Below are 21,716 nucleotides of genomic sequence, written 5' to 3'. Positions count from 1 at the left end.
TGGTCCTTGAGGGGGTCCCAGGTGGTCCCCAGCTAAATGATGGAGAGTTGGTAACCAAATGGATCCTTATGGATTTTTAACTCTTGAGGGTGTAAAATGAAACCAAATGGACCTGTACATTTTACTCTCTCAAGAGTTGAAGGAGCTAGTCAACTTTTTCTTGAAAAACGGACGCTAAAATAAAAATTATGTTTTGAAAATATATAATAATTTTGTAAAAAAGATTACGCTTCATACAGTATATGTGTTTATATTCAAAAATGACCACAAAAAGCGTAAAATAATGATAAAATAATCATTTTGGCCATTGTCAGACTGATAAACAAAGTCGGTCTGACTATTTTCAAAACATTTTTATTTTAGCGTACGTATTTCAAGAAAAAGCTCCTTCAAATTAGTGCATTACTTAATTTACAACAAGGCTACAATTAGAGAATGTGATCATTTTGATTTTGGCTGTCAGTCAGACAACAAAATATTCTACATTTTGGGTCTGAGAGGCTAAATGTCATCACATGGTGGTTCTGTGGTTCTAATAAAGAATACATCATTTAATGAACCTTGATATGAAACTGGTTGAAAACCACTGATTTATATGAATTAATCATTCATTATGTAATCATTTACAATTAATAAAACTGGTGGAAACCTTGTATATTCTTTTTATTTCTATTAAAACATATTGATATATAATAGCCAATCTATGCAACTTGTGGTGACACGCTATGAGCTTGGTATAGGTCATCGTGTGCTGCTCCAGATCGCTCCGTTGGACGAAGCCCATGACGCACACCGTACAGTCACACGTGGTGCTTCACGTGGGTCTTCAGAGACCACTCAAAACAAGGATTTATAATAGAGAAATGTCAACTTTCTGAAGTCAGAGTTGCTTGAAGTCCAGTGGGAAGTTTCCGAAGTCAGTTATGATTTGGGGTGAAATGGCATCTGCAATGCTTTTTCACACAATATTCTAATTTTTCGAGAAGGATCTGTATAATTGTCTTCTAATAATCAGTGGTTCTCAAAACCTTTTCATGTCAAGGACTTCCAAGATCATATTTATTTGGCCGAGGACCCCCATCTGAAAATATGTTATTCCAGGAACCACCAGAAGCAAGGATTTGAGTTACAAAAGTTTGCTTTAAGAAAATAGCAGATCTACAAGCCCAAGTTCCAAGCTATGAGCTTGTAGATCTGATGCTTAACACACTAGGTAAGGCGTGGCTGCCACTTGCACTTTTGATTTGTTTTTGTTTAGTTTAGAGTAGTTAGGTAGGCAGGCTTTTGTTTCCACTACCAGTTACTAATTAGTTTTAGGCCTAGAATTATTGAATGCTTTAACCAGTGAAAAATAGCAGATATACAAGCTCGCAGCGCGGCACCGAGTGCCGCGCTGCGAGCTTGTAGATCTGCTATTTTTGAAAAAGTCTTGAAAATGTGTGCAAATCTTCGAATATATGCATTTTCAAAGCGAACGTTTTGCAACTCAAATTTTGCTTCTGGGTGGTCCCTGGAACTAGATATGTTGAAATGGGGGTCCGTGGTCAAATACATATTCTAAAACGGCTAGTTCCATTCCTTGATTCTGATTGGCTGGGTGCCATGGTATACCTGAGACTGTAACCCATACCTTGAATCAGTTTATATCAAAGCCAGGTGCGTTATTTCTTTCCACTGTGCCGTGAGGCTGAACTAGAGAAGCGAGCGTTTGATTTCCTCTCAAATCCTGCCGTGCGGGTGCTTCTAAGCACCGCCCGCATGCATAGGACAGTGACTGAATGGCTCCGGGCGGGGCTTGTAAAGGCAACAAGCGCCCTCTATTCTCCAGGCACCACTCGGCTGTTTAGCTTAGGTTGCTATGCTAGCGTTTTTTATGTGATACATAGCAGCTAAATCTGGATGAAAATAAACATGTTTATGGATCGAATATGGTTCTTAACATGAGACTGATCTAACACAAGTGTTGTTTCCCTATTTGTTTTTTGCAAAAAGAATGACGTGACTTTGTAAACACACACTGGCTTCCGTAAGTCCCGTTCCTGCTGGTAAACGCAACGATATGTCTCTTCCTGGTGGCGGAGAAGTGTACTTTTTTCTTTAAATAATGCAATGCTATGATATTCATGTTGCAATATTGTGACCGTTTTAGAAAAGCAATAAGCCACGCGAGGCTTGTGGTTACCGGGGGAGTATACACCGGCTGAGAGGGTCGGAAACACTCGGCTGCGCCTCGTGTTTCCCAACGCCTCTCAGCCGGTGTATACTACCCCGGTAACCACTCGCCTCTTGTGGCTTATTGCTTTATCATTTTGGGGGTCCTTCACATGAAAAGGTTTGAGAACAACTGACACAATAGTCTCTCAAGAACAGACTAACTGAGCTCCATTTAAGAGAAAAGGACCTTTTCTTTGACGATGGCTGGCCAGATTGCTGACATAGAAACATAGGGTTTTTTCCAAAGATCTTAGAAGGATTCAAAAGACACAGAATCGGGTCAAAATTCTAATTTTCAAGATTTTTCAAAAATAGCAGATCTACAAGCTCGCAGCGCGGCACTCTGTGCCGCGCTGTGAGCTTGTATATCTGCTATTTTTTTATATTTAAAGCATAAAATATTGCGTCATAATGTGTTCAGGCCTAAATGGGTTAGTTAGATTTTAACTCATTGTTTTCCCTGACTGCTTCTTATGTTATTTTGGCAACGTTCGTCTCCCCTTGGCGTCAAACATCTACTGAACGCTGCACTTCTTCCCAAGAAGTGAAAACCAAAAAGCAAGCAAGGCATGAAGAGGAAGAGTTTAAACACATTATTTATTTTACATGTCACAGAGCTCTAAACAATATGTTCAAATGAATCTCCCTCTTTCTATTAAAACTCTTAAGTGAATAGATTCAAGATTAATTATTCAAGATGAAAACAATATGAATGCTATATGTTGTGAATCATTCGATTCTACAAGCTCGCAGCGCGGTGCCGCGCTGCGAGCTTGTAGATCTGCTATTTTTTTAAATAGCTAAAGCATAAAATAAATAGTTAAAAAGCAGGTGTAGCCTTGATATTTCCAACAGTTCAACCTAAAGATGACATCACAGAGGGTCACACACAACATATTCTTGGCTTTGATGGAATCTAGATTAGGTTCTATTTGATGCAGAAACACAAACTTATTGCCTTGATGCAAGTGACAACCAGTTTCCAAAACTCATACCAAACAAGCTAATGATCATTGTGCACTTGAACAGAACACCAGTACATGACATGTTTACTTGCAGGCTAAAGGCCTCTCCATACTTCGACCCGAAATGTTCGGTGAGTTGTGTTTTCCGACGTGCAAATTTCCGAACTCTCGTTCGGTCCAATGCTTTTCAGAAGTCCCGAGGGATATAATTTTATGGTAGAAAAGGACCTTTTGAGCGAAAACGGCGGTTTCGGTCAAAGTATGGACAGGCCTTTACTTAGTGGCAGCCAGGAGCAATGCTCATGACTAGGGAAGGGACCATATGAAAATTCATATCAAGATTATTGTGACAAAAAATAAATCGTGATTTACGTTTTTTTGTATCATGTACGTAATGTATATCATACATAGGCAACTGGCGGCCCGGGGGCCACATGCGGCCCCCACCTTCACTTAATGCGGCCCACAGGTTAATACCGGAATACTGATATATTATTGATTTCAGCTGTTACAATTCCAAACATGACCTGCTTTAATTATGTCAGACTATATTAGTAGCTTAATGACTAGTATAGTAGTATTAAAATGTATTTGTTTACGTCCAATGTATTTGTATTTAGGTTCACAGAGTCAACATGAATATATAACAAAATGTGTTTGAACTTAAATCAAAATGTTACAGGATTCCAATTCAAAAGAAGCAAAAATAGCCGATCTTGTAGATCTGCTATTTTTGCTTCTTTTATATGAGATACTAGAATGACAAAGCAGGACGTAGCAATATGCAATGTGGCCCTCTGGAGTGAAGGTGGAAATATAGTGGCCCTCGCCATCATTAAAGTTGCCCACCCCTGCTGTATATTATAAGTACCTTTTACCAATAGAGGGTTTAAATGGTTCCGGATATGCAGCTCAGCAATGGAGGATAATTTCACAATAAATGTAAATTTCGTTTTTTTTTTTTTATCACGATAAACGATAATAGCGATTAACAACCCACCCCTCGTCAGGAGCAATGCTCATGCTGCAAGGTTCAGCCTCAGACAAACAGTGGCTGTCAAGCAGCCCGTAGCTGTCAGGAGAAATACAGAATGAAAGAATACAAGATAAAACCTCAAACTTTAATAGGTCAGTGGTTCTCAACCTGTGGGTTGGGACCCCCAGGGGGGTCCCCAAATTATTTGGGGGGGTCCCCAGTTGAATAACTTAATGTGCAACATTGTCTTTTCACTCAACAGTAAACAAACCAACATAAAGTTTAAGTGTATAGAGGGGTATCTGCACATTTCTAAAGTGACAATTTATGGACTTTTTAATACGTCTAAAATGACAAATTGAACATTGGCCAAAATGTCAAATATTAGAGGCAGAAATTGTCGAAATAGCAGATCTACATGATCACAACGACTCGCAACGCCGATCTACATGTGAGCATGTAGATCGGCTATTTTCACGATAGAACCGTGTTATACAAAATGCAATTCCACAACTCTTAGTGCTCGTCAGGGGGGGGGGGGTCCCCAGTTCTAATATGATTATTTTGGGGGTCACAGCCTGAAAAGGTTGAGAACCTCTGGAACAGGGCACCAGTCCGACCGGGGGTAAAGTAAAAGACGGGTCTTTACTCTTTACTTGCCCGCAGTCTTTTTTTTCCGCGCCCCGGGCGCCCGGGTCACGGCCGGAGCCGAGGAGGAAGAGCCACCTTGCCCCGACGCCACCGCGTGAGTCTTCATGTGCGTCTTCAGGTTCCCGTTTCGACTGAAGTTCTGCCGGCAGACCGTACAACTGAAAGGCTTCTCCCCCGTGTGCGTACGCATGTGCTTCTTCATGTTGGTGCCGTCGTTGAAGCTCTTGTCACACAGCGGACAGGGGAAGGGCTTTTCGCCCGTGTGGATGCGCGCGTGCGTCTTCAGGTCGTAGCTCCGGCTGAACTTCTGGTCGCAGACCGCGCAACGGAAGGGCTTCTCCCCGGTGTGAGTCCGGGCGTGGGACTTCAGGTGATCTTTGCGGCTGAACCTCTGCTTGCAGACGGCGCAGACGAAGCGCCGCTCGCCCGTGTGCGTCCGCATGTGCGTCTTCAGGTTGACCTGCTGGTTGAAGCTTTTGTCGCAAATCGTGCAACCGAAGGGTCTTTCGCCCGTGTGCGTCCTGACGTGGCGCTTCAGGTCGCCCAGCTGACCGAAGCCTTTGTCGCACAGCGTGCAGACAAAGCTTTTCCGCCCCGTGGCGGCGTGACAACTCCCCCTCCTGGCGGGAGGAGTTTCCTTCGACGTCCCCCCCACCACGTCCTCCTCCTCCTCCTCCTCCCACTCGCAGACGTCTTCGCCGATTTGGACTTCCACTTCGGAGGGAGAGAAGAGTCGGCCGTCGACGCCGGTTCCTAGGGGTGCAGGAAAAAAGTTGATTTGAATTCGAATCGTGTTTCTAACATGGTAAGATTCACAATCGATTCTCGTTTTCCAAAAATCGAAAAAAAAATATATATATATTAGATATTATTTATTAGATATTACGATTTTTATTTTATGATTTTTTATTATGATTTTTTTTATTACGATAATGTATTAAATATTATGTAGTGTTCGTACAAGTTAAAAGAATGTGTGCAAGCATGAATAAATCAGACATGTTGTCTTGGATTTACCTTTGTGTGTTTACATTATTGCTATAAGTTGATAAACCTTTACAATTATAAAAGCTACGTAAATGTAGCCTACTCTGCTTTAATGCCAGCAGACTGGAGTAGATCCCGATATATGAATTGAAAAGAGAATCGTTTTGAATAGAGAATTGTTTTTAAATCAGAAAAATAATCGTTTCTGAATTCGAATCGTTTGGATTTGAAAGAATCGAGAAAAAAAAAACGTGAATCGTGACCCCAAGAATCGATTCTGAATCAAATCGTCATGTCGTCGGCAAGGTTATAATTTAGGATTTTTCCATTAGTTTAAATTTTTATTAGTTTTGAGGTTTTGTTTTCAATTACAGTTTAGTTTTAATTAGTTTTTAAAGTGAGGTTGCTAGTTTCGTTTCGTTTAAATTTTTTGAAAATGCTTAGTTTTAGTTTAGTTTTTATTAGTTTTAGTGTTAGTTTCAGTCTTTTACGTAATATGTGGTATTTGTCAGGGGTGAGATTAAAAAAGCTCCGGAAAAAGTATTGTCTAATTAAGAAAATCAACAAAACATCATATTGTTGAGAGTGGCAGGAATGTTGAGACATACAACTTCTCTCTTTGACCTCACCAACTGGTGTTTTTTGTTTTTTATTTCCACAAAAGACAAAAGACGAAAACTAAGGAGATTTTCTCTATAATTTTAGTTTATTTTAGTTAGTTTTGGAAACACACAATACCATTTCAGTTAGTTTTCGTTTTTTTTAAAAAGCTTAGTTTTTATTTTATTTCAGTTAACTAAAATGTTTTTCCATTCTAGTTTTCGTTTTTTAGTTAGTTTTCGTTTACTATAATAACCTTGGTCGTCGGCGTGCGTTTCCACCTCGTGTTGTTGGGTCGAGGAGGTGGCGACGTCCACGACTTGGACCTGGACCGCAACCGCGGTGGCGACGGAGGATTCGGGACAGTGTGAGGAGGAGAGGAGACAGCGATGGTCCTCTATGGCGGCGGCTTCTTCCGTTTCCACCACGCGCACGGTCGCGGCGCCGTCAGCCAGAAGAGGCTCCGACGTCTGAGAGATTTCCACGCCGTTTACGATGTTCAGCACCAGGATGGTCAGCGTGGTCATCTCGGCCTCCTCCGGTCGTCGGAGCAGATCCTCCGGTTCCTCGTTCATCGGTGGCGGATCCTCCTCACGCAGCTGAAAACAGAAGGTGATAGAGCTTTTAAAAAGGTTGCACCTACTTTGCTAAACTGCTAAGAACCTATTTGTTCCGCAAGCATTTTTGTTAGCAGCGCTGCTGATTTGTTTGTGTTGTGATGTTGTGATGGACCACCTCCACCGATGAACCAGGAACCGGAGGAGCTGCTCCCAAGACCGGCTGGCTGTAAGCTTGTAGATCTGCTTTTTTTATTATCGCGATATGTCAGTGACACTGAACAAACACTCTATAGCAATGATTACTGTCACAATATAGAGCTGTTTAACACTGTTACTGAACAAACACTCTATAGCAATGATTACTGTCACAATATAGAGCTATTTAACACTGTTACTGAACAAACACTCTATAGCAATGATTACTGTCACAATATAGAGCTATTTAACACTGTTACTGAACAAACACTCTATAGCAATGATTACTGTCACAATATAGAGCTATTTAACACTGTTACTGAACAAACACTCTATAGCAATGATTACTGTCACAATATAGAGATATTGTGTCCATTTAGGTTTGTTGTGTCCCTGTTTGTCCAGGATTATTATTATTATTTGTCACACTATGCTGCTGTAACGCCTTCATTTCCCCTTGGGATTAATAAAGTATATCTCATCATCATCATCATCATCATCATCATCATCATCATCATCATCATCTCAGACTTGGGACAGATTGAAAATAACTTTATTGATTGATTGGTTGGTACAAGGTCCACTAAAAGGAGATCCTAGAAAAGATTGAAGTATCTCATATAACATTGAATGACAGACGGATAGAACACAGTACTATGCAGTAGATATTGTCGGTAAAAAAAACAGTAGGTAAATACAAAAAAGGGTCAGGGGAGGCTGGGCTAGGTTTGTTATTGCCAGTTGCGAACGGCTGCCCCTGTAAGTGGTTCTTCAGGGCGATTTTAAAGGATGCTAGGAAACCACACTCCTTTAAGGCCTTCGGTAGGGTGTTCCACATTTTGTTGTATAGCAGAAGAACAAGTTTGACCCTTTGTTTGAGTTGACTTTGGGTTGAACGTGATCTGTGGCGCTGCCTCTGGTGTTGTAATTATGGACATCCTTAACGTTTATAAAGTATTTTGCCAGGTACATGGGTATCTTAGGCCCATTGCAAGTTGCTGTACTCTGTCATCTACTCTGAGCCACCCCACTCTTAACTGGTGAGTAGCGGTGAGGTGAGTCTGATAGGGAAGGTTAAGCAGGACCCTAATTCGTTTGTTTTGGGCTGTTTGGAGCTTAGTTTTCAGAGCTTGTGGGGCGTCACGATACCAGGGGGGGGGGGGGGGGGGGGTTAGTCAACAAAAGTAGCTGATCTGTTTGGACGCCTTGTGAGCTTGTAGATCAGCTATTTGAAGCACCCCTGGACTGAGGTCACGGCACCCTAACGACCGGGCTACACCAAGGCTTTTCACGCGCGTCGGGGCGTATGCACTTTTGGAAAGATCCAATATATATCAATGATATCGGCTACACCCGCATACGCATGCTGTAGGATATAGGATTGGTTCTATTTTGTACGCGCGCGTATGCGTTTTGCACACAGACTCCCTGGTCTCCAGCACATATACCCCCTCCTTGGTGTACACCAGACAGCGCACGTAGGTGCACACGTTTTTTGGTGTAGCCCGGCCGTAAGGTGCCATGGCACCCGCTTTGAGAACCACCGGTTCAACGCTGTCATTTTAAACGTGCCCTATGAATAAAGTAGAATTGGACAATTAATTGTCAGACTCAGACCACCTGATTTGCTCGTATCAATCTGTCTAATCAAAGGCTCAGAGCACCTGTCTGTCTGCGATGCTTGAATTCATGCCGTCTCCAACATGACAGCCATGTAAACAAACACACAGCGTCTCCAACATGACAGCCATGTAAACAAACACACAACGTCTCCAACATGACAGCCATGTAAACAAACACACAGCGTCTCCAACATGACGGCCATGTAAACAAACACACAGCGTCTCCAACATGACGGCCATGTAAACAAACACACAGCGTCTCCAACATGACAGCCATGTAAACAAACACACAGCGTCTCCAACATGACAGCCATGTAAACAAACACACAGCGTCTCCAACATGACAGCCATGTAAACAAACACACAGCGTCTCCAACATGACAGCCATGTAAACAAACACACAGCGTCTCCAACATGACAGCCATGTAAACAAACACACAGCGTCTCCAACATGACGGCCATGTAAACAAACACACAGCGTCTCCAACATGACAGCCATGTAAACAAACACACAGCGTCTCCAACATGACGGCCATGTAGACAAACACACAGCGTCTCCAACATGACGGCCATGTAAACAAACACACAGCGTCTCCAACATGACAGCCATGTAAACAAACACACAGCGTCTCCAACATGACAGCCATGTAAACAAACACACAGCGTCTCCAACATGACAGCCATGTAAACAAACACACAGCGTCTCCAACATGACAGCCATGTAAACAAACACACAGCGTCTCCAACATGACAGCCATGTAAACAAACACACAGCGTCTCCAACATGACAGCCATGTAAACAAACACACAGCGTCTCCAACATGACAGCCATGTAAACAAACACACAGCGTCTCCAACATGACAGCCATGTAAACAAACACACAGCGTCTCCAACATGACAGCCATGTAAACAAACACACAGCGTCTCCAACATGACGGCCATGTAAACAAACACACAGCGTCTCCAACATGACGGCCATGTAAACAAACACACAGCGTCTCCAACATGACGGCCATGTAAACAAACACACAGCGTCTCCAACATGACGGCCATGTAAACAAACACACAGCGTCTCCAACATGACGGCCATGTAAACAAACACACAGCGTCTCCAACATGACGGCCATGTAAACAAACACACAGCGTCTCCAACATGACGGCCATGTAAACAAACACACAGCGTCTCCAACATGACAGCCATGTAAACAAACACACAGCGTCTCCAACATGACAGCCATGTAAACAAACACACAGCGTCTCCAACATGACAGCCATGTAAACAAACACACAGCGTCTCCAACATGACAGCCATGTAAACAAACACACAACGTCTCCAACATGACGGCCATGTAAACAAACACACAGCGTCTCCAACATGACGGCCATGTAAACAAACACACAGCGTCTCCAACATGACGGCCATGTAAACAAACACACAGCGTCTCCAACATGACGGCCATGTAAACAAACACACAGCGTCTCCAACATGACGGCCATGTAAACAAACACACAGCGTCTCCAACATGACAGCCATGTAAACAAACACACAGCGTCTCCAACATGACGGCCATGTAAACAAACACACAGCGTCTCCAACATGACGGCCATGTAAACAAACACACAGCGTCTCCAACATGACGGCCATGTAAACAAACACACAGCGTCTCCAACATGACGGCCATGTAAACAAACACACAGCGTCTCCAACATGACAGCCATGTAAACAAACACACAGCGTCTCCAACATGACGGCCATGTAAACAAACACACAGCGTCTCCAACATGACGGCCATGTAAACAAACACACAGCGTCTCCAACATGACGGCCATGTAAACAAACACACAGCGTCTCCAACATGACGGCCATGTAAACAAACACACAGCGTCTCCAACATGACAGCCATGTAAACAAACACACAGCGTCTCCAACATGACGGCCATGTAAACAAACACACAGCGTCTCCAACATGACGGCCATGTAAACAAACACACATCGTCTCCAACATGACGGCCATGTAAACAAACACACAGCGTCTCCAACATGACGGCCATGTAAACAAACACACAGCGTCTCCAACATGACAGCCATGTAAACAAACACACAGCGTCTCCAACATGACAGCCATGTAAACAAACACACAGCGTCTCCAACATGACAGCCATGTAAACAAACACACAGCGTCTCCAACATGACGGCCATGTAAACAAACACACAGCGTCTCCAACATGACAGCCATGTAAACAAACACACAGCGTCTCCAACATGACAGCCATGTAAACAAACACACAGCGTCTCCAACATGACAGCCATGTAAACAAACACACAGCGTCTCCAACATGACAGCCATGTAAACAAACACACAGCGTCTCCAACATGACAGCCATGTAAACAAACACACAGCGTCTCCAACATGACGGCCATGTAAACAAACACACAGCGTCTCCAACATGACAGCCATGTAAACAAACACACAGCGTCTCCAACATGACAGCCATGTAAACAAACACACAGCGTCTCCAACATGACGGCCATGTAAACAAACACACAGCGTCTCCAACATGACAGCCATGTAAACAAACACACAGCGTCTCCAACATGACAGCCATGTAAACAAACACACAGCGTCTCCAACATGACGGCCATGTAAACAAACACACAGCGTCTCCAACATGACAGCCATGTAAACAAACACACAGCGTCTCCAACATGACAGCCATGTAAACAAACACACAGCGTCTCCAACATGACAGCCATGTAAACAAACACACAGCGTCTCCAACATGACAGCCATGTAAACAAACACACAGCGTCTCCAACATGACAGCCATGTAAACAAACACACAGCGTCTCCAACATGACGGCCATGTAAACAAACACACAGCGTCTCCAACATGACGGCCATGTAAACAAACACACAGCGTCTCCAACATGACAGCCATGTAAACAAACACACAGCGTCTCCAACATGACAGCCATGTAAACAAACACACAGCGTCTCCAACATGACAGCCATGTAAACAAACACACAGCGTCTCCAACATGACAGCCATGTAAACAAACACACAGCGTCTCCAACATGACGGCCATGTAAACAAACACACAGCGTCTCCAACATGACGGCCATGTAAACAAACACACAGCGTCTCCAACATGACGGCCATGTAAACAAACACACAGCGTCTCCAACATGACGGCCATGTAAACAAACACACAGCGTCTCCAACATGACGGCCATGTAAACAAACACACAGCGGCATTTACAACTAACACTTCCTTGTTTTCCGAGGTGACCGCCCAGTGCAACACTTATGGAATACTTTCACTACCGTAAGCAAGGAAACACTTTTCTTTTTTTTGACAGCAGGATAAATAATAATAGGCCTATGCAGGGGTTAAAACCCGAAAAACTGAGACTGAAGAATTTTCAAACCAAGTCCCAATATGTGATTCTTGGAACATGGCGCGCACAAAACTGCCTTCACTGAATGTGTGTGTGCCATTTTATAGAAGTATCTTCTGATGTTGTATTCTATGCTAGTCTGGACAATTCAAATGCTCATATCTTGAAATTATTAATGTACCTACAGTAACTGTAGGTATTGACTTTATGGCCACAAGGTGCATAGCAGCAGTGTGTTAAAAGTTAAAAACACTGAGTAGGACACTTATACACATGTAGCCTTCAGTAGTAATGAACCATTATGCACCTTGAATGCAGGGAGGACGAAAGGTTGCAAATGAGAACGAAAGAAAGCCCATAAATATGATGTTGTTTGTTTTATTTGTTGCAGTTCTGCACTCAGAAACAGCCCCTATGGAATCTTCAAGACTGAAATCAGTCCCCAGGACTGAGAACTTTTACCCCTGCCCATGCCATAAACAAACCAAAGCAAGCTCAAATGTCATCAATGTATTATTAAGTAGCCGTGTAATAATAGGTATCTAGAGTTTTATATCTACTGTATGATGAGGTATCTAGTGTTTTATATCTAGATATATATCTGACCTGGGAAGAAGAGAAGGTCCGTCTGGTCTGGGTTTAGATGGAGGTGAGAAGACATCAGATCTGGTCTGGGGTCAGATGGAGATGAGAAGACATCAGATCTGGTCTGGGGTCAGATGGAGATGAGAAGACATCAGATCTGGTCTGGGGTCAGATGAAGGTGAGAAGACATCAGATCTGGTCTGGGGTCAGATGGAGATGAGAAGACATCAGATCTGGTCTGGGGTCAGATGAAGGTGAGAAGACATCAGATCTGGTCTGGGGTCAGATGGAGGTGAGAAGACATCAGATCTGGTCTGGGGTCAGATGGAGATGAGAAGACATCAGATCTGGTCTGGGGTCAGATGAAGGTGAGAAGACATCAGATCTTCAACCTGAGAGACAGAGGAAGCACTGTTGATTTTGACATCAAATTTTGATTATGAGTCTTTTGATTACATTCTCATTTAGTTTTGGTCATATTACTGCTAAATTTACAGTTCATTTTGTCGACAAAAATGCATTCTTGGCAGGCTGTAAGAAAGTGTAACCAAGTGTAATTTTTGCACTTTGTTGCATGCTGAAAATAGCAGATCTACAAGCTCACAGACAGAACATCGCATCTGCCATTTTCAGACACCTGAGCGCAACCAAACATAAAATGACGGGTCTTTTAGTTCTACTGGATCTCTTCTCCACTAGTCCCTCACTAACATTTTAGTCTAGTTTGTATCTGTTGACCAAATTGTTAATATATTTAGACACAACTTTGTTTTGATTCAATTTTGATTTAATTTAAATTGCCCATTATAAAATGATTGGTGAAATTTACCCTTGAGGAACAAATTAAATCCAAAGGAGTGAAACTGAACGGACACAGTCAGATGTAGGAGCGATTAGCACCGCTCAAAAAGGTAGCATTGCTCTTCATGAATATCCTAAAAAATAATTTTATGGAGACGTGTAACTTTTTCCTGTCGGGGCAACCTGATTGATTGATTGATTGATTGAAGTATTTATTAGAAGTTTGCATTAAAAAAAAAAGGTACAGTTTCATGACTGTACAGTTCACTGGTACAAGGTCAAATAAAAGGATACGCTCATGAAAGCTGTGGCTTGTTTACATTTTCAACTCATGTAACATTGAATGACAGTGACAATAATACCTACTGGGAGAAATACAACAATGTGTGAACACAGCAGCAAGATGTGTGAAAAAGAAGGCCAGAGACTAGAACACAACCACCCTAAGGACTACAAATACAACCACCCTAAGGACTACAAATACAACCACCCTAAGGACTACAAATACAACCACCCTAAGGACTACAAATACAACCACCCTAAGGACTACAAACACAACCACCCTAAGGACTACAAACACAACCACCCTAAGGACTACAAATACAACCACCCTAAGGACTACAAATACAACCACCCTAAGGACTACAAATACAACCACCCTAAGGACTACAAATACAACCACCCTAAGGACTACAAACCATGGATTGACATCCAGACCTACTGCACATACAGTATGAAACAGAGCTGCTACCTTTAAATGCATTTTAAATGTGAGGATTATTTTGCTGTTGTATAGCCTACTATTGAAACTGTGTTGAGAAAAAATAAATGCTGATATTTGTTCCAAAAAGCTTAACACCCTGTAAGAGTATGACACAATGTGACGTTTACACAACTAGCCCTTACCCGTTCAAAGATATGAGCTCTGAAATGATGTGCAGTGTGTGGGTTATGGGGTGTGCACTGTGCATACAGTATATGAGGGATGGAAAGTAACTTTAACTGGTGCTTACATGATAATATGTAGGAGCATCAATGTAAGAAATACCCGTTTCGTTTAATGGCTACAGAGATACTGTGTACCGATCTGCATGATTTTTGGACAACATCTGTAACATGTTACAGATGTAACATGTTACCCCCCCCCCCCCCCCCCCCACACACACACACACACACACACACACACACACACACACAACAAACACACACACACACACACACACACACACACTCACAGAGCTGGTTAAACATGTTGCCTCATGCTAGATGCAGAATGGATATGCCTCATGCTAGATGCAGAATAGATAGTAGATACACCATAACAATGCTAATATACAGCATACGATTTGTGAAAGTGACAAACGGGCTTCACAGTTCCTTGCCTGCCAAACTACAACCTCCAAGGACCCCCGGAGCCCCAGGGACCCCCAGGTCCCTGGGGGACCCCCAGATGTAAAAAAATGACCAAATGTGCAAAAATGACCAAATGACCACCCCGACGGGGCTGCTCACGGGGAATTCCCGGGGACCACCGACTCCTGCTGCTCCAGAACGGATGCAAAAGTGGTGGCGCCCCCAGTGGAGGACCCCCTGCCACTGCAGCGCACATAAAATGCCGTAACTCGGGCTAGGAGCGTCCGGGAGAGCCGGGGCCGGTACCTATTCGTCCGCCAAGGCAACGCGGAGACCCCACCCCTCATTTCTCACATGGCCCTATTCTAGCGCCACCTTCAGGCCGATTTTTAAAACACATTTTTGGACACTGCTCCTACAGTTTTTGCCCTAAAATCACGAATATGACTACACAGCATGTCTACACTCATGTCATCAACATGGATCAGGAAGATTTGGGAAAAACACATTTTTGCCCTATTTGTGGAGATAAGCCACCTACGGTCGCTTATCTCCCGATTAGGGAGTCTTACTGGTGTCAGGTGTGTTCATATGCTAATGGTGATGCGATTTCAGATCAATTGCTCCAGCCACTGAGGAGAAACGCTGTTTCAGACACTCAGACAGACAGATTTTTGGAAAATTATATGTTTGATGCTGTAGCAGGTAGCCTATATGTTCCCCTTTTTCAACAGTTTTTATTGTATTTGCTCACAGCTGCGGTCTCTCCAGTTCAACTATGATTATTCTGTGATGGTTTTGGTCTGTAAAGGTTTTGATAAACCACTGAATTAAATGATAATCAGAGACAACATGGAACCAACCTGGAGATCAGCGACCTGTCGGAGGGCTTGGATCCGCCTGGGAGGCCACCGCGGCCGGCTGGACAAGCCCACCGTTCCCCCTCCTCCAGCCAGCTCTGGTTAGCAGCTAACAGGCTAACGGTAGCGTCTCAGAACGCTTCTAGTGGCTCATTAACAGAGTTAATTATTATCTAATTAATGAACTGTGTTTTCCTCTCTGTTGTTGCTGCTGTCAGCCTCTGATGTTTGTTGTTGTTCCCGTAAAGAGGTCCGTTCTTTGTTTATGTGCTGTCGTAAAGCAGATGGTATGAGTAGTGTCGTCAAATGTCGCAAAACATAGTGTGTGTGTGTGTGTGTGTGTGTGTGTGTGTGTGTGTGTGTGTGTGTGTGTGTGTGCGTGTGTGTGCGTGCGCGTGCGCGTGCGTGTGCGTGTGCGTGGGTGTGGGTGTGCGTGTGTGTCTGACATTTGACAAATAGTGTTATAATAAATCCTTTATAATATCCAATTAGGCCTACATTTTATTTCTTAATTCCAATTAAGGATGTCAATCATACTCAACTCCAGAGTCAAAGTATTCTGTATTTAAAAAGAAAAACAGAATATAAAATTATTTTTATTTATTTCCCCCCCTTTTTTCCTGACTATATTGCATAGTGTTCTATTCGTCTGTCATTCAATGTTATGTGAGATACTTTAATGGTTTCCTAAACGTAGTCTTTTCTAGGATCTCCTTTTAGTAGACCTTGTACCAGTGAACTGTACCGTCATGAAAATGTAGCTTTTCCTATGCAAACTGACAATAAAGTCTTCAATCAAATAATCTAAATATGGGTAACAGGGACGTGCTGGCCATTGGGAAAAGCGGGACAACTCCCGAACGGCCGGTTCATTCCCGGCCGGTCCAGGCCGGCCATTAGGAGAAGATTTAAAGCAAAAGTTTCAAATTTATATATATATATATATATATATATATATTTTTTTTTTGCAAAGCAAAGCCTGCTTCATCATACAAGGCCGTTGCACAAAAGTAGTGAAAACAGCAGATCTACAAGCACACAACGCCTCGCGGTGCGAGGCGTTGTTAAGAGTGGGGTGGCTCAGAGTAGATGACAGAGTACAGCAACTTGCAATGGGCCTGGTGTACAAGATACACTACACCACTATGATACCCAAGTACCTATCAAAATACTTTATAAACGTTAAGGATGTCCATAATTACAACACCAGAGGCAGCGCCACAGATCACTTTCAACCCAGAGTCAAAACCAACAAAGGGTCAAACTCTTTTTTCTGCTATACCACCAAAATGTGGAAAGCCTTACCGAAGGCCATAAAGGAGTGTGGATCACTAGCATCCTTTAAAATTGCCCTGAAAAACCACTTACAGGCAGCAGCCGTTCGCAACTGGTAAAAAAAAAAACTAACCTAGCCCAACCCTACCCTCCCCTGCCCCTTCTTTACTTACTTACCGTTTAGACTCTTTTTTTGTTCTCTCATTTTTCTTTTCTTTACACATCTACTGCATAGTGTGTTCTATTCGTCTGTCATTCAATGTTATATGAGATACTTAAATGGTTTCCTGTGGAAATAAGCTTAGTCTTTTCATGGATCTCCTTTTAGTAGACCTTGTACCAGTGAACTGTACCGTCATGAAACTGTACCTTTTCCTATGTGTAACATGGTGGTATTTATTGAAAAGTTGCCAACAACGCCACCTAGGGAATTACACCCTAGGAAATAGTTTTTAGTAATCTAATTTAAGTAAACCACCTGAGACATGAATGACTCCCCACAAGGTTCGTTGTACTTATAATAATAAAGGCAGATACGTGAATCAATACAAATAATATCAGTTTTATTCTCTATGGGCTTACAGACAATACTTTAATGATAAGACATTCAAGTAGCAAGACATTGGTTCACATGGTGTTGTCCACTAACTCTAAGGTTCGGCACTGAGGCTACCAGGGAGACGGGGAACTGGCTTGCCAGCCCAGGGTGGTGGCACCCCAAACCACAGCAACACAATAAAACAAATATAAAAGCACACAAGGGATTCCACCACACCTGGAGCGGGCGCCGTCTGGTCCCAACCCTCAGCACCAGAACTAAAAACAGAGAACAAGACTTTAGTGAGAATCTAGTACAATACATTGTTTCTATACATTTGATTAGAATATTAAAAGCCAGTAATATTAAAGACTGGTGTTCCAGACTTCATGGTTGAAGAAGATGTTCAGTAGTAGTGAAGCTATTCCAATAAAGGCTAAGGCAATACAGCAGCGCAGTCTTCCTCATCTCACCAAGCCCATGCAGCAGCCATGAGCCAAACACACCACCTTGCAGTCATATGCGCCCATGGACCTTCTGTGTGGTGAAGTTACACCCACACCTGTAGGCAACTCCAGACCATTGTACTACTCTCAATGAAGAGCCAGTAGTAGCACACCAGGGCTGTGCTGATGCACGTGAAACAAGCACAACGACATTGTCAGAACCTGCACACACCTTTGACAGTGTGGCTAGAGCTGAAGCCCCACAGGCCAGCTCTGCAGACAATCAGGACCCAAATCAGAGGAGAAGCTCACAGGGGCAGAGAATGTGCTGCTTAAGTACTGCAGGTAATCAGCCTGCTGATTAGTGGGAGGAGACTGAACCATGAGCAGGGTGGGAGTCAACGCCCACCCTGCTACAATCAGCCCTATTAGCACGACTGGTTGTGCGTTGGACTGGCGAGTGGGAGTCCCGGGTTCAATCCCCGCTTCCTCGTGTCACTACAATCTAATGTAACATGGTGGTATAATTAGAAGTTGCCAACAACGCCACTTAGGGTATTGCGCCATAGGAAATAGTTTTTAGATATATTGAACCACCTGAATACATAAAATACCCACTAGGTTTGTTGTACAGAGAGAAGGCAGGAACGGGTTTTACAAAGTCGTCGCCAGGGATTCCTAAACGTCACCTCAGTAAAACTATCTATGCCTAAACCCAACCTCGGCAAAAACCCAACCTTAGTCCCTGTTTGATCTGATGCCATCAGGCAGAAGGTACAGATCGATAAAGTCAGGTACAGCCAGGTTTAGTAACAGCTTCTATCCCGCAGCGGTAGTTACACTGAACGCTGCTAAGAAACGTTGATCTGTTTAACATGTTTGATGGTGCTGTTTGGGTTAATTGCAATATGAGTTTGTGCAATAACAGCTGCTTTTATTTACATGTTTGTCTATGCTGCGCATGCTAAGTGCAATAGGGGTTGTGCAATGACGGAAAGTATGGTTCTGTGTATGTTTTGTTTTATTGTTTTAGATATATTTTTGGTGATGCACTGATCGTTTGGCACTTTTAATTTCGTTGTACTTGTGACAATGACAATAAAGATCTATTCTATTCTATTCTATTCTATTCTATTCTATTCTATATTATTCCTATACGTACCCTCGTACCCCCTGACCCTAACCCTAACAAATACAAGGTAAAAATGGGGCGAGTGCGCTTTGGGTCGAGCGTTCCCGTTACTGTCTGTAGCACCATATAAAGACTTCCACGTCATTGCAACGTTACAACAGCAGCATCATATAAAAGTAACAGGAAACCGTCAGATTAGGGCTCTCACTTTGACATGACCTTCAGGATTCTCCCTTACATCGCATGCACAGCACCATGCTTTAAGCTGAATACATGTACTGCGGTCCTTTGCTGCACAAAACCACGCCTGAGCAACAGATTCCCATGAGCTCAAAACGTTGCGACTGATTTTCACATTTTAGGATGGGAGCTTCAGGAGAGGTGGTTCTCAGCCGTCCTACCACTCGGGTTCGCACAGAGACCCGGCTGCGCTGGGATCTGAGCCCCAAACAGATCCGGCAGGTGTCCCACGAGCTCATGGGCAAGACCAAGGAGGTGTACGATGCAGTGGGTTCCATGGACCTGGAGAGCGTGACCTTCAGCAATACTCTGAAGGCCCTGGCCGATGCAGAGCTAGAGTACACCGTCCAGTGGAACATGTTGTACCTCATCCAACACGTGTCCCCCAGCAAGAAGGTGAGGACGGCCAGCACGCACGCGTATAAGAAGCTGTTTGAGTTTAACGTGGCCATTGGCATGAGAAAGGACGTCTACCTGAGGGTTGAGGCTCTGAGCATGAAGGTGGATAGAGGCAGTCTCACCACGGAGGACAAGAGATACATGGAGAGACAGGTTAAACTGGGCAGAGGTTGTGGACGGCATCTCCCCGAAAGCAAACAAGAAGAAATAAAGGACATTGACAAACATTTTATGAATCTATGCATCGGCTGTAAAGAAAAGAAAATGCAGAACTCGGCCACCTTGAAGAAGCTAGCGAAGCTACATGCTCGGAGTAGCGCTTTGCTGGGTTTCAAAACCTACGGCGACCTTGTCCTGGGGACGTACATGGCAAAGTCTCCAGAGAAGGTCTCCATCTTCCTGGACGAGCTGGCCCATAAGCTGAAGCCACTTGGAGAAGAGGAGAGAGCGATCCTCCTCAAACTAAAGGAGAAGATGTGTCAGAAGGAAGGTCTGCTGTTTAATGGAAAGCTGTCCGAAAGGGACCTAAGGCACTACAAGAAATTGGTGATAAAGAACCAGTATGGAGTGGATCACAAACATTTGAAGGAGTATTTCCCCTTGGAGGTCGTGACCCAAGGTCTGCTGGACATCTTCCAGGACCTGCTGGGTCTGTCGTTCAGCCTGGTGCACGGCGCCCCCGTGTGGCATCCCGACGTCACGCTGTACTGCGTCACCGACCTCTCTGCTCGACAGACGGTGGGACAGTTCTACCTCGACCTGTTCACAAGAAAGGGAAAGTACAGAGAAGCGGCTTCCTTCCTGCTGCAGCCCAGCTGTCTGCTGTCGGACGGGAGCAGACAGATGTCTGTCGCTGCCATAGTGACCAACTTCATCAAACCCATGATCAACCCCACCCTCCTGTATCACGAGGAGGTGGAGACGTACTTCCATGAGTTTGGTCACGTCATGCACCATCTCTGTGCTCAGGTGGACTATGCCGTGTTCAGTTCCTCCGAGGTGGAGAGGGACTTTATGGAGGCTCCGTCCCAGATGTTGGAGAACTGGGTTTGGGAGAAGGAGCCGCTGCAGAGAATGTCCAAACACTACAAGACAGGAGCTCCCATTCCCCATGACCTGTTGGACAAACTGGTCAAATCTCGCCTCGCCAACATTGGCATGGACTACCTGGAGGCTATAGTCGAGGCTAAATTGGACCAAGCTCTTTACACCCAGACTAGACTGGACCCGGGTAAGGAATATGCCAGGCTCAGAGAGGAGATTCTGGGAGTCCCCGCTTCTCAAAAGACCAACTTATGGCGTACCTTTGGTGACCCGGCAGACCGCCAACAGGCTAAGCACTATCGCTACCTGTGGAGCGAGGTGTTGGCCACGGACATGTTCTACAGCCGTTTCAAACAGGAAGGCATCATGAACCCCAAGGTGGGCATGGACTACAGAAACTGCATCCTGAAGCCTGGTGCTTCTGAGGACGCCGAAGAGATGCTGAAGAACTTCTTGGGTCGTGAACCTAATCAGGAAGCGTTCCTCCTGAGCAAAGGACTAACCGCTTCGGAAACAAGGAAGAGAAAACAAGAGGAGTGTCAGACGAAGAAAAGAAAAAGAAACGAAAAGTCTGCAATTTTAATGATGTAGTTTCATCGTAGACTTGCTCTAGCGAGCACACACCTGTTGTCCTCAATTTATATTTATTTATTTATTTATTTATTTATTTATTTATTTATTTATTTATTTATTTATTCCGCCACTTTGTTGGCATCCTACTACTTCCACATTCTTTGAGATAGAATAGACATATTGCTCAAACTTCAACTTGTTCAGCTTTACGCAATTAATATTGCTTGTACTTTTTTATATTTTTTGGGGGGATTTTTGAGAAAACAGTTTCCCAGTGGATTCTACTGGGAAATGAATT

At 43.7% G+C, this 21,716-nt stretch overlaps 2 protein-coding genes across 2 annotated transcripts; one reads left to right on the top strand and one right to left on the bottom strand.

Annotated features, from left to right (window-relative positions):
• Window positions 1-2,881: 2,881 nt before the first annotated feature.
• On the bottom strand, window positions 2,882-15,975 carry LOC308281125 (uncharacterized protein). Its single transcript, XM_080721218.1, has 4 exons — window positions 15,775-15,975; window positions 12,779-13,149; window positions 6,650-6,992; window positions 2,882-5,559 (listed from the first exon to the last, which is right to left on the bottom strand). Exons 3-4 carry the CDS (start codon window positions 6,966-6,968, stop codon window positions 4,808-4,810), a joined length of 1,071 nt encoding a protein of 356 aa, XP_080577344.1. The 5' UTR covers window positions 6,969-6,992; window positions 12,779-13,149; window positions 15,775-15,975; the 3' UTR covers window positions 2,882-4,807.
• A 3,550-nt stretch (window positions 15,976-19,525) lies between these two features.
• On the top strand, window positions 19,526-21,436 carry LOC308282449 (thimet oligopeptidase-like; the record flags this gene model as incomplete). Its single annotated transcript, XM_080722795.1, has 1 exon — window positions 19,526-21,436. One exon carries the CDS (start codon window positions 19,526-19,528, stop codon window positions 21,434-21,436), a length of 1,911 nt encoding a protein of 636 aa, XP_080578921.1.
• Window positions 21,437-21,716: the final 280 nt, after the last annotated feature.

Source organism: Nannobrachium achirus (genome assembly GCF_963921795.1).
Source record: "Nannobrachium achirus genome assembly, chromosome: 3".
NCBI lineage: Eukaryota > Metazoa > Chordata > Actinopteri > Myctophiformes > Myctophidae > Nannobrachium > Nannobrachium achirus.
Note: the sequence above shows the minus strand (reverse complement) of the source record. Positions and strands in the feature narration are given on the sequence as shown.

Excerpts from the sequence above, each read along its gene's own strand:
- LOC308281125 (XM_080721218.1), bottom strand. The coding sequence starts at position 6,968 with ATGAACGAGGAACCGGAGGATCTGCTCCGACGACCGGAGGAGGCCGAG. Across the intron at positions 5,560-6,649 it reads AACGCACGCCGACGACCAAG|GAACCGGCGTCGACGGCCGA; the intron begins GTTATTATAGTA and ends CTGCACCCCTAG.